The sequence below is a fragment of the Plectropomus leopardus genome, chromosome 23 (assembly GCF_008729295.1).
Source record: "Plectropomus leopardus isolate mb chromosome 23, YSFRI_Pleo_2.0, whole genome shotgun sequence".
In the NCBI taxonomy this organism is placed as follows: domain Eukaryota; kingdom Metazoa; phylum Chordata; class Actinopteri; order Perciformes; family Serranidae; genus Plectropomus; species Plectropomus leopardus.
This window is the reverse complement of record NC_056485.1, coordinates 21,129,991-21,143,595: the sequence shown is the minus strand read 5'-3', so window position 1 is coordinate 21,143,595 and position 13,605 is coordinate 21,129,991. Positions and strand designations below refer to the sequence as shown.

At 41.2% G+C, this 13,605-nt stretch overlaps 1 protein-coding gene across 1 annotated transcript in view; it reads left to right on the top strand.

Annotated features, from left to right (window-relative positions):
• trim2b (tripartite motif containing 2b) overlaps nucleotides 1-10,484 on the top strand; it is a 15,081-nt gene extending 4,597 nt beyond the window's left edge. The window contains exons 2-14 of the mRNA XM_042512281.1: nucleotides 2,518-3,198; nucleotides 3,820-3,968; nucleotides 4,500-4,680; nucleotides 5,346-5,605; nucleotides 5,983-6,121; nucleotides 6,215-6,400; nucleotides 7,249-7,444; nucleotides 7,572-7,675; nucleotides 7,825-7,992; nucleotides 8,145-8,313; nucleotides 8,715-8,785; nucleotides 8,955-9,095; nucleotides 9,197-10,484. Coding sequence (XP_042368215.1) covers nucleotides 3,100-3,198; nucleotides 3,820-3,968; nucleotides 4,500-4,680; nucleotides 5,346-5,605; nucleotides 5,983-6,121; nucleotides 6,215-6,400; nucleotides 7,249-7,444; nucleotides 7,572-7,675; nucleotides 7,825-7,992; nucleotides 8,145-8,313; nucleotides 8,715-8,785; nucleotides 8,955-9,095; nucleotides 9,197-9,349 — 2,016 coding nt within the window. The 5' untranslated portion in view covers nucleotides 2,518-3,099 and the 3' untranslated portion in view covers nucleotides 9,350-10,484. The remainder of the gene's footprint in view (nucleotides 1-2,517; nucleotides 3,199-3,819; nucleotides 3,969-4,499; nucleotides 4,681-5,345; nucleotides 5,606-5,982; nucleotides 6,122-6,214; nucleotides 6,401-7,248; nucleotides 7,445-7,571; nucleotides 7,676-7,824; nucleotides 7,993-8,144; nucleotides 8,314-8,714; nucleotides 8,786-8,954; nucleotides 9,096-9,196) is intronic.
• The last annotated feature ends 3,121 nt before the right edge of the window (nucleotides 10,485-13,605 follow it).

Here is a 13,605-nt window from a genome sequence, read left to right as displayed (position 1 = left end):
GTGTGTGTGTGTGTGAGAGACATGAAGTGTGTGTGTGTGTGTGTGTGTGAGAGACGTGAAGTGTGTGTGTGTGTGTGTGTGTGTGTGTGAGAGACGTGAAGTGTGTGTGAGGCTGCTTCGGTGTCGGGGAGGTTGTGTTTTCTGAGCAGAGTATTTGAGGGAGGAGGTGTTAAAACAGGATTATGTACACGATCACAGGCCGCTCATATCCATAATCCCTCCTCTGGATGAATTATTCATGCAGATATTGAGCTCATATTTTACACACAGAGACGGTAAAACACAGACAGACAGGGAGGCGTGAAACCGGAAAATAAAAAACACGAAGAAAAATAATACAAAAGAAAGCAGAGAAAGAGACGGGGACGTGTCGCAGCTGAGGTACATTTCAAAATGTGAAAATAAATTCAGTTTGCAAATAATAAAATAAGCCTAACCCTAACCCTAACAGTAAAATAAAAAAAGCAAAAACAACAAGTGAAATAAAGGAAGAAGTTACTATAATACTAAAATTCCCCAATGACGATATCATGACAAAAAGTCATTTTTTTAAACCAAAATTACAGCAACTATGTTTTTTTCCCTTTTTTTAATATATGGTTGTTGATTTTTTTTTTCAAGTTTCAGGACTGATGTCAGATGGATGTAACCTGACATGATGAAACGGACAGAAAAGTGTTTTTACAGGAAATTATGATGTCACGGAATGTCACGGTGAAGCTGACCTTTGACCTTTTTAGATCTAACATTTCAGCATTTTATCCAGTTAGATGCTGTGAAGATTGTGATTTGATTGTGTGAATTTAAAAAGTTTCAAGAAAATTATCTGAAAATAAGCAACAAAAAAAAAAAAAAATATATAAAAATATTGGAGTTGCACATATTGTTTTCTCGGCATAATTCTATATTTTTGGGATATTTTTAAAAATAATTCTCTTTTTTTAAAACTATTTTTAAAAAATATTTTCTTGCAATATGAAAGACATTTTTTGCTAAACTGCTCAGGTTTCAAAGGGTTAAATAGCTTGTGAAATGTGTCTGACAGCAGCATCATAAAACTGATGTCAGTCCAGGTTTCAAAGGGGTTAATGCTCCAAAAAAGAAACCAAAACCTCAGAATCCATTTTCCAGATTAGATCTTTAAGATCTGACCGTTTATTTTGATTTTTTGGGTTTTCACTCTGACCCTTCGTCGCCACATCTGTGTGTCGCTCTCGAACTGGGACACACTCGGCGTGACCGCAGCCGCCAACATTTCAGCTCTGTGGGGCGCGCACGCTGGTAAATATAGGATTTGGGGATTAAAGGGCCCATGACTGCTGCACTTTTTGTTGCCGCTCCTCCTCGCCCCTCCCCGTGCTGTCTGTTACCATGGAAACCACAGCCTCACTCCCGCATCTCCCTCACTTTCCATCACTTTGAAGACATTTCTGTGACCTACATTACAGCTGCTCCGAGCTCTTTATTAACAAACTCTTCATTCACGGCCCTCTGTTTGCCCCCCCATCTGTGGATGGTACCATCTGGTCCCGGACCTGCTGCATCACTGCAGACTGAACCATCTGGGAGTCAATTAGGGGAGTTCATGATCTGATGCACCACCTGGACAAACAGATGAGCACTCCTGTAGTGGGGAGAATGACTGTGTGGGAATGTGTGGCTTTTTACCAATTTATTTTTTTATTTATTGAGTATTTATTGATCATTTTTAGTCTGTTTTACTAGATGCTATATTATTTTATACCTTTTTACGATTTTTTAACTTTTATTTGTTGTGTTACCCTTTTATTATTGCTATTATTTCCTTTTACAGTGTTATCAACTATTTAGAGTATTCATTCATGTATTTATGTATTCATTCATTTCCTAACTCTTTTCTTACAATATTTATTTATTTACTTATTTCCTCCGAATCGTTCTAAACAATATTTATTTATTTATGTATTTATTTATTTAATGTATTTATTTATGTATTTATTTATTTATTTATGAAACATGTGGTCCATCATGTAAATAAAACTCATCTACCTGGTTGTACATTTCATTTCACGTTTACATTTAACATTAAATAGCAACATCCGAAATGTTGTAACCTATTTTCACACCTCACATTGTCCTGTTACGTCTGCCAAGACGGTTGTTTGACTTTCAGCAGGATTACAGAAAAACTACTGGCCTGATTTTCATTAAACTTGGGGGGAGGGTGAAACATGAGCCAAAAAAGAACCCATCAAATTTTGGAGCAGCCTGGAGTCGGGGGGCGTTTACACAAATCATTTTTTACCGCCGTTCATACTGAAAGATACAGCGTTTGGCCTTTGTGAAAGCTCACCAAGTGTCCCTCTAATTGTCTATGAAATTGTGTTTCTATACTACAGTATAAACTATAAACACTCGCTTAAATCCCCAAACTGATCACATGTGATGGGGTCGTACACACAGACTTAAGAGCAGAAAGTGTTCATCCACGTTTATCTGCTTTTCCTCCTAATCCTCACCCCTCTCTTTTCTCCCCAGGCCGTCCTCCGTCTGAACCCTCTGTGCATTAAATCAACACCGAGCTCTGGATCGCTCACACCGTAATTCCTCCTCTTTTTGGTGTTTCAAGAGACTTTTATTGCTCTGCGAGTAGACAAGAAGGAAGTTTTTTTTGTTTTTCAATGGAAAATCTGTGGAGTTTCAGATGCCTGGACCCCTTATGACCCAACAGGAGCACTCACCAGCTACAGGTTCAAATAAAAAAGTGGAGGATTGCACGCTAAAATTGACAAAAGTGGATAAAATTGTCGAGAAAAACAAAGCCGGCACTGGATTTTCGAGCACTCTTCTCTTGGTGCAGTGTGGAAAAGTCCTGCAGAAAGGGCGGAGATCATTTGACCATGCTTCTGTGCAGATGTTCAGGAGTTATCAAAAGTTGTAGCATGAATGTTTCGCCCTGTCTTCCCAAAGGCGCAATGGAGTAAAGTGTGATCGGAGGAGTTTACAAAAGTAAAGGACAGAAGGAAAACCTCGGACCTGAACCTTCAGCCCTTCCCCTGGCTGCAGTGTGGAGTAAGGGGTGTGCTCCGAGGTTCACCCCCGCCGGGCTGCCGCTCGCAGATGGAGGCCCACCAACACTCCCCAGATAGCAGCAGTGAGGAGTGCACCGTCCTGGAGGCTCCGCCCGGCAAAAACGCCTGCCCTCAGCACGCAGGGAAGGTACGAGTGCAACACACACATATTACACACTAATCACACACATGTTTATCGCTCTGCGCTCAAAATGTGTCTTCATAATCAAGCTTTAAAAAAATATTATTCATTAATATGATTTTCATTACGGAAGCCCTGAGGGGCAAGTGAGAACATTTTTTTTCTGGTGGTCCATTTTCTAAGCCCCCCAATTTTTTTTTCATGTGTGAAAAAGAGTGAAAAAAATTGTGAATATACAGTTTATACACATATTACAAAAAGAAACACTCCTCAGATTTTTTTGTCATAAAAAAAATTCCCGCCAAAACATTTTTTTCACTCTATTTCACACATGAAAACATTTTTTTTTAACTTACTAAATGGACCACCAGCAAATTTTTTTCCTCACTTAACCCCCAGGGCTGCCGTATTTTTTAGTTTCTGCTTGAATTCTACAATTTTTAACCCACATCAGTCCTAATCAATATATTCATTAATTTTCAGGATTTGAGTTCACCAGTGTCTCTATCAAAAACAATTAAAAACCACACTGGAAACAGATTTACTGCATTTATCCAAATCTCCCCGTGACTATACCCTCTGTCCTCTTTTTTGTCTCTGACGCCTTGCTCACTGTCTGGCCTGCAGGTGGCAGACGTGTACTGTTCAGCCTGCGAGTGTGCGCTGTGTGAGGACTGCATATCAGACCATGAGGAGCATCCTAAGGTGCCCCTCAGCGAGGCCCTGGAGCAGCACCGCAGCCGCCTGCAGGAGAGGCTGGGGACCGCGCAGAACAGGTACAAGTGTCTCTGAAAGTGTCAGCACTCACTCAGCGTTTACATGCACCGTTTAGTGGAGCTACAGTTATAGGGCCAATATATATGTAATATGGCAATCATGTCCTTGTCCCAAATCGCTGTGTCACATGCATATAATCAAACGGAGCAAACTTCGCCTTAACCCTTTGAAACCTGGAGCGACATCACTTTCTTGAGCTGCTTTCAGATACCTTTTCCAAGTATTTGAAACCTTTGAAACCTGAGCAGATTGGTTTGATTTCTTTCCAACTTGGTAAGAAATGTTCCACAAGTTGCAGTAAATTAATAGATTTAGAAATTAAGTCTAAAAAAGCATTTTATGTTTTATTTTTTACAACTACTTTATATGCTGTTGAGTGTTTACATCTGCAACAATTTATCATACTGAACACTTGTTTTACATGCAAAGTAATAGTAGACATCTGGTGGACATGGGGGGAAATGCAGGAGCAATGAGGACACTGTGGCAGAAATGACATTACCCATTTACATCTATTTTCATCTGTCCAGACTCCCCCAGATTTCGGATGCCCTGTCCCTCGTCAAGGAGATCCTCCAACAGCTGACTAATCAGAGAGCTTCCATTGAAGAGGACATCCAGTCAAGCTTTGAGGATCTGCACAAGCAGCTGGATGTCCGGAAGAGTGTTCTGCTGATGGAGCTGGAGGTCACATACGGACTCAAACAGAAGGTGCAAAGGATAAGTTCATTCAAAAATGAACGTTCAGTCATTATCTACTCACCCCCATGCTGATGTAAAGGCTGGTGAAGTTTAATGGCCAAAAAATGCTGCCTAAACAAATAAAGCAACCGGTGACCAGCATTCAAACGCTAAGAAAATACATAATAAAACCACAAAATGTCTCCATACTGCTCGTCTCAAGTAATCCAAGTATCCTGAAGCCCAGATGGGCCAAGTTGTTTTGAAAAAAACGTTACTGGCGTCATGGTTTTAGCCTTATTGTAGCCTGTTGCTCCTGGTATTGGAGCCGCAGTCACGTATGTGCGCTTGTGTGACACCAGCGAGAGCTTGGGGTATCTGCTGCCTCCCCCACACACAGGGAGAGACTTCTGAAATTAGCAGCAAGCAACAATATATAATATATAAAACAACTGTGTGTGGGGCATGCAAACACTGGCGTGCAGATACTGCGAGCTCTCGGTGTCTTGGCACATCAGGGCTTCAGGACACTTGGATTACTTTGGATAAACAGTATGGAGACATTTTGTGTTTTTTTTTTTTTTTGTGATCTCAGAATCTTTCACAGTTGGGAAATACAGCCTGTCCTGCTGATGGTCCACTTCACAAAATAAAAAGCATGTGGCAACACATCATCATTTGTCATTTGTCTCCAGGTCCTCCAGGCCCAGATGGACAGCCTTATGCGAGGAGAGGGGGACATCATGACCTCCTGTACCCAGACAGAGGAGGCTCTGGCTGGGGAGGCATGTGTGGCGAGCCTGCAGGTGGAGCACGAGCTGCAGGAGAGGCTCAGGGAGCTGGCCGGCCTCGGCCTACCGTGTCAGCCGGAGGAGAACGATCAGCTGGATCTGGTGATGGAGACAGATGGGCTGAGGAAGTCCATACACAACCTGGGGACCATCGTCACAACCAGGTGAGACAACTGTTCTTATCCCGAACTCGTAAAATACAGATGACAGAGGCTTTGGGGTGCAATCTGGATGCCAAAAGGCACCTTTTGCAAGCGCCTGATATACCCCTGAACGGCATCAGATTAGGCTGACAGAACCAGTTGAGTTGCTTTTATTTGGCACCGGACAGCTGGACGGCACCTGCTGAATCAGCCTGATTGCACGATGGGTGGCATTATTTGAGAACGCAGCCAGACAAAACCTGTCGTGTTGTGCCAAATATATAGGCGTAAAAGTCAATGACAAAGACACACAGGGTGAGACTATGTTCTCACGAAATATTCAGTCCTGTGCTGTAAAAGTTCTTTTTGACTGTCTACTTTTTCCTCCTCTTCCACAGTGCGGTGGCGAGCCAGAGCGAAGCCATGGGTGCTGGCCTGGAGCAGTGCATTGTGGGACATCCTGCCTCGGTTACCATAGTGACAAGAGACAAGTCAGGGGGAGCCTGCAAGAGTGGCAATGCAATTCTGTCAGCTGAGGTCGGTTGTAGATCCACATTCAAATATGATGTGATGCAAGTCTGTTGATTCGTCCACAAAAAGTGTCAAAGTGTTTCCCATGTGTTCATCCAGGTGTTCACACCGGACGGCAGCATAGTGGACGGAGAAATAGTGGACCACAAGAATGGGACTTACGAGTTTGTGTACACGGTGCCGAAGGAGGGCGACTTCTCATTGGCTCTCCGGCTGTACGACCAGCACATCAAAGGAAGCCCCTTTAAACTGACCGTCAACAGGGTCTCAGAGACAGAAGTGGAGGTTGGTAGATGTTATGTTTGACTACTAACATTTTGGAGCTGTGTTGTAATTTTGTTTTTTTCAGCTGCACAAGACTGAGGAATAACAGATGCCCTTAGATGTACGAGGCTCCCATTAATAAAGGGCTTGGGTTGATTAAGTCTCTGCCCTTTGTTCATAACGCCTGTTGGTACTGAAGATTGGATGGTTTAGTGAGGTCCTTGGATCGGAAAGAATTGGTTCGGCCATAGAACTTGAAGAAACCGAGAAGACCATTAAACTTGACGGGAGGAAGTTGAAAGTTGTAGTAAGGTTTCCGAAGAAGAACCTGCAGAAAGATCTGTCACGTATGAGTTCAGAGGACCCAAATGCAGAACAAAAAAGGGCAGACAGGTGTAAAAATAAAAGGGAGCTTTAATGGAGATGAAAATATCCAAAAAAATCAAGCAGGTAGCCAAAAGACAATGTACAAATAAAACACGAATAAAAAAGCTAAACTGAAACTAACCAGGGTCATGACAGGGTCATTACCAGTTGCCAGGTCTGCAGGACTGTGAGATGCAGCCAAGACGACAGAGGTTGGAAAATATTCCAAGTTTCTGGATCAGATGGAAGTGTAGGAGATCAGCTGCTGCATCAGAAATTTCTTCATGCTATTAGACCGGAGAAGGGAAGAAGCAGTGGGAGGTAGACCTCTGCTGTGCTGTAAATGTACTGCACTTGTACAGCAGTTTGAGTAGTCTTCCGACTACTACTGCACACTTATGCCTGAGGCTACCATACATGGTGTCATCTGCTACTAAGTAACCATTCAGATTCAAATTAATGCTTGTAAGGAATCTAATCTCTCTCCATGGTTGTCTCTCCAGGTGTCGCCCTCCACCACCACAGCAACCAACTCAGCAGCCTACGCCACCCCGTCCACGGGTTCTTCTGAGGGGGCAAAGAGACGAGGAAAGTCGCCCGGCCAGAAGAAAAAGGGCTCCAAGAGGGCCAGCAGCGCCTTGGGCACGCCGCGACGCAAAACCCAGAACCCCATTGAGGACGACCTCATCTTCAGGATCGGTGAGACATTCATCTGACTTCATACAACTGTTGAAGATAAAGGATTTACCACTGGCTGTCATTGCCAATTTTATTTGAAAAAAGGTCTGCCAGACTAGTTTTATTATGTCTTTCCTCCTCACTTTAGGAACGAAGGGGAGGAATAAAGGAGAGTTCACCAACCTGCAAGGAGTGGCTGCCTCCTCTGGTGGCAGGATACTTATTGCTGACAGCAATAATCAGTGTGTCCAGGTGAAGCATGTTTTGTCTGGTCTTGACTTCACTTCAAATGGTGGTCTGAAAGTTCAGACTTGGCTTTAAAGTTAAGAGTCAGGTTAGGTTTATAAATTGAGGTATACATTGTGAAAATGAGGGTCCTAACAAGTGTCTCCCAACTCCAGATTTTCTCCAACGAGGGGGAATTTAAGAGTCGCTTTGGGGTGCGGGGACGGTCGCCTGGACAACTCCAGCGTCCCACAGGGGTGGCCGTACACCCTAGTGGTGACATCATCATCGCTGACTATGACAACAAGTGGGTCAGCATCTTCTCCGGCGAGGGCAAGTTCAAGGTAGGTGGCTTTGACCTTTGAAGAAATTAAACGTTACTGTATGTTTGATTATTTTATTTCATTAGTAGAAAATTATAAATCATATTTTACCTTGCAAGAACATGTTAATGCTGGTTAATGTAAATGGTTCTTCTTTTCTTGGGATCCATCAGGCGAAGCTTGGCTCTGGTAGGCTCATGGGGCCGAAGGGCGTGTCCGTGGACCAGAACGGTCATGTGATTGTGGTTGACAACAAGGCATGCACTGTGTTCATTTTCCAGCCAACCGGCAAGCTCATCACCAAGTTTGGTAGTCGAGGAAACGGCGACAAGCAATTTGCAGGTAGTGTTTGTTCAAAGAAATAGACTGTCCAGAGTTAACGAATGAACTACCACACCAGTCCTCATTTTTTCTTTTTAACAAAATTATGATCTTTCAAGCAATTTAAATCATATATACTACCAATATAACTAACAAATGTACTGTTACCTTATCATTTTACTAAGACCAGCATATTGATAGCTTGTTCCAAAAACTTAAATTATGAATGAATGTTTTGGAGTCTGTGTGTTGTCATAATTGACACAATGTGAGATTGTATTCATCTTTAAACATGCAACAATTTTGGACAAAAGGAACAGACTTGATTCGCAAAGGTCTTCAGCACCGAAAGAAGTTGAAATGAACGCTGAGGCACAGAAACCACAATCTGTTTTTGTTGTTTTTGCACTCCTTGCCTGAAGGCCCACACTTTGCGGCAGTGAACAAGAACAACGAGATCATCGTGACTGACTTCCATAACCACTCCGTCAAGGTAAGGCCTTACTGACTGCTTATTTATTTTTTCTTGTTCAGTTAAGAATGAAATTAAACATTTAGTCTAGTGTTATCCAGGCGAACATTTCAGGTTGGTATTTTTGTTCAAGGTCCATTGAACGGGACACTTGAATATGAATCTTGACATCTTTCTGTGTCTCATTTAGGTTTTTACCCTTGAAGGCGAGCTGGTGTTGAAATTTGGCTCTAATGGTGAAGGAAATGGCCAGTTTAATGCTCCCACTGGCGTAGCTGTGGACATTAATGGGAACATCATCGTGGCTGACTGGGGCAACAGCAGAATACAGGTACAACAGTGCTTGTCAGCTTGTATTGACAATAAGCCCGTGTTGGGGAGGTTTTTTTAACAATCAAACCATGTTTTCTTTCTCTGGCCAAACATTTCCAGGTGTTCGATGGCAGCGGCTCCTTCCTCTCCTACATCAACACGTCAGCGGACCCTCTATACGGACCACAAGGTTTGGCTTTGACCTCAGATGGACACGTGGTGGTGGCTGACTCTGGCAACCACTGCTTCAAAGTCTACCGCTACCTACAATGATGAAGAGGAGGAAGGAAAGACGGATGGAGGGAGCAGTTGTTGGAGTGAAGAGATAAGGTGCACGATGTCAAATTCTAGGAATTACTGCATGAACGTCAACTGCTGCCTGTAATAGTGGAGGGAAGGATGGATGAAAAAAAGAGAAGAGGAAGCAAGAAGAAGGATTAAACATCATTACATTATTAAACCACAATGAAACTTTGATCTAGTTTCGACTTCTTTGATGATTTGGATAATCATAGTAATCATCAACAACTAAAACCGTGGATGACAGAAAATGATGGGACAAGGTTGGTCTTTGAACTACATCCTCTTGTAAAAATAAGGGAAAATGATAACAGCAGATGAGGGAGAATGGAGCGATATTGGATTCAAGAGCTTGCTGCACTCTACAAATCTGAGAAATATCGCAGAGTGGGACCAAGAAGTGATGCAACACTGGCCTAAAAACAGTTATGCAACAACTCATTCATGATGTCAAATACTAGAAGTCCATCTTTCTCCCAGTTTGGCACTGATATAAAAACAGAGGAGTTCATAGAAAGGAAAGGAAGAACCAATTAATGTTGCGGAAGGAGATGACGAAAACGCCTTTGGAAACCACTGCTTCCTAAACCCACCATGGAGGGAATGTTGATTAAAGAGATTCGAAGTATCGAAGGCATGAGTGGATAAATTAAGACTGGTGTTTTGGAGAGAAGTGATTGGATGGTTTTCTAATGTTCTGCCTTCTCATGTTGTATGTAACAGACAAAATAATGGCTATTGGGCTAAAAGATGTCTTGGTCTCTGACTCTGGGTCATTGGAACAGATTCCCCCTTCTGTTTTTGTACAGTAGAATTTATCCACCAACATCAACTCTAATATTTTGAGGCTAACACTAGCTACCAACTCTTAAAGCTTATCAGCACTTAACTTCCAACTGGTTCGGCAGCAGAGAACAACGGTTTCACTGGGAACCTCCCAGCAGTGAAGGTGTACATCTGTAAATACGGTGCAAGAAATCACCTAAAAAGGGCATTCTTGCCTAGCCAAATTTAGAGTATAATGACTATATTGTTGAATGAAAATTCAGTCTGCAATAGTCATTAAAAAAATCATTAGGCTAAGACATGGGGCACTTTTAGCCTGTTGTCCATTGTTTGTACATTAGGATTGTCTGAATGTGGAATGTTTATTTAGTTTCTTGCCATATGCTAGTATTCTATACAGTCTTAGGCAATAGATTCATCATTAGAAATGACTGCTTAACTCTGATTGTCTGGATGATTGTTTCAATTGATTGACTGACATGGTAGCTTTGAAGAGCAGCATCGCCTTATCTATGCTTGGTTTGAGTGTTAATATATTATTTTTCCTGAAAAATATGTTGCAAGGTGAAAAAAAACAACTATAAAATTATCGTATATATTTGTGAGAATAACTTTAATAATATCATGTAAAATGTTCAAATTTAATCAGCATATTTGGAATCAGCAACATTTTTACACTTTTTTTTTCTGCTCGCCATCTCGGTAACGAAAAACATAAAATAGGCCGGGGGAGGAAGTTCTAGAATGTTCCGACTGATTCTTCGACATTGCCAAGGATTCTAGAATGCTCTGAGAATTCTGTGACGTTCTGTCGCCGGCTTGTACAATTCCACATGCTCCGCCGTCACTCATAAAACGACGCCTCAGTGTTCTAGACGCATGCCTCTGTATTATGTGATTGTTGACTTCGAACTCACCACTACGCATTTAATCCGTAAGCTCTCCATTTTACTAAAAGTTCACACACACCTAAGAAGTAGGCTTGGGCAGTATTCCTTTTTTCATACCTCTCTGGAATTTCACCAGGGTATATGGTGTATGACTGTGTCTATAAGTGGGTTTCTATTACTGATTTTCGCAAAACTTAACCGTTATTTTCCAAATGTCGATAAAACACAATGTTTAAATGATTGCGTTTCCACTGAGTGATGTTCTGCGACATCTCTTCTGGGGATAACATTCAAAGAAACATGGAGATGGATGTTCAAAACATTAGCAGGTTAAATCTATTGCAGCCATCACACTAGCCGTCGTATTTCCAGTTGAAGGTGACATGCAGAAACAATGGAAAGGCAAACCCCTTACATGTGGGAGTGGCCACGCGTAAAGGGATTTCTGGGATGTGAGAGTCCACGATTTCACAGAGGAAATGTGGATTCAAAACTTCAAGATGATCAAGTCAACTTCTGAAGAGTTATGTGATGCAATAACGCCTCTTGTAGCGCCTGCTGCATCATACCCAGGTAGCCAGTTCAATCAATCAAAGGGTTTCCATTAGGCATATTTTGTATTTGTAATTCAATTTGCATAATTCTAGGGTTAATAGAAACCAGACGAGTGTGTGGCGCAAACACCACCACCACCACTACCACTGACCGGAGAGTTTGCTACATTCTGTTCTGCATGCTCTCTCGCCATTTTCAGTCTATTCAATATGCAATACACTCACAAGATGTAAACAAACGGTAATATTCGTACACCAATTTTCTTTATAAAACAGAGAAAGAAAACCATACCAAAACAAAAACCACCTAAACCAGTCTTGTTCATCATTTAGTTAGTTATTCCACTGCTTTTTAACAATCAGCAACTCTGGTTTGGTTGAAATAATCCCTTAATTCAGATATAAAAATGAGCTGTTTTCCCTGCGGCCTCTGACACGGACCGCAGTTGACCGACTGTTTACAGTCTTGTAACGTTCTCTTTACTGCTTGTGGTTAGCTCATCTGCTTGTAGCATCACACTGACCTCCGGTGGCACGTGATGCGCACTGCAGGCAAAACATCCACATCACAGCCTCTCTGAAAGAAGTTAATAGAAAGATAAGGGTCTGTAGTTGTGACAGTATTGAAAATCATACCATCTGGATTTCTAAACACCCTGGCATACCCTTAAACCGTAATACTGCCCAAGCCTGCTCAGAAGACTTACAGCAATATTAAGTTAAGAAAAAGACATGAGACAAAAGTGATGTTGCAAAGCATTTAAAAATGACCAAAATATTACTCTGTCATAGTAATACTAGTAATAGAAAGCATTTAAAAAGGCAAGAAGTAACATTTAAGTTACTCTTATCCTCTCACAAATCTTTCAGTTTGACGGTTTTAACATTTATCGTTAATACACAGAAAACATCTTTAGCTTACAGACGCTTGTGTTAAAGGAAGTGGTGTCCTATCAACTTCACACCTGATCAAAAAGTACATTTTGTGTAAACTTACTTCTATTTATTTATTTATTGATTAATTTATCTATTTATTTATCAGTTCTGTCTTTTTAACCATTCTATCTTGCCATTTGATTGTGTTCCACCATGTGCATTGAAACTCTTAAGTGCCCATTACATTTCTTCTTTTTGTACATTTTGTCTGTTATGTTGAATCAAGATAAGATTGTTGGTATTTGGTGCGTTTTATACTTACTGTTGTGAGTGGACAAATCAGCATTTGAAGTTTTACTTTATTTTATTTATTTATTTGTTTTTTGGTCCATGAAAGTCATCATGCTGTGGGGGAAAAAAGCTGAAGCCAGCCAGTTCGCAAAAACAAGTTGTTAGCGTTCTGATTGAAACCAATGGATATTTAGAACAAAGCTGATAAGTTAGCTACGAGTACAACGTCCAAGCTTATAAACCAATAAGGAGTTGTTTTTTTTTATTTCCTAAAAAGGGTGCAACCAGTTCTAAGTTAACTTAATACAAATTGGCGTTTTGTACACATCGGTTTCAATGCTGATGTTACTCATCACTTTTAAATTTATGTCAGACAAAAACAGTGTGATAAGTGTATGATCCATAAAAATAATAGATAAAATGAAGGTTCTCCCAAAGAAGAGTTCATGTCATTTCCACGACTGTGCCGACTGTCAGTTAAAAGTACATAATCTGACTTTGTTTAAGCGCTCAAAGGTGCCACTAAATCTCCAATTCTGCTCATTAATTGTGAACTGAGAGAAAATTTTGGCACTATTGATCATTTTAACAGAATCAGGTTGTTTTTCTTGAAGTAATCAGCCTTTTTCTTATTTGCTGGAGATTTAGCCTTAATGTCTAATACAAATGAATGTTCAACACTGACATGATGGAATTGCCTTCTTATCTTGATTTGAAATGATTTGCAAACTTAAGTCAGAGATAGGTGATAAAACATATTGCTCATTTGTGGACTGCACATCCATTTGAGGGAAAATGTTCACAATTGGAAAAAAAAATCTCAACCAGCACA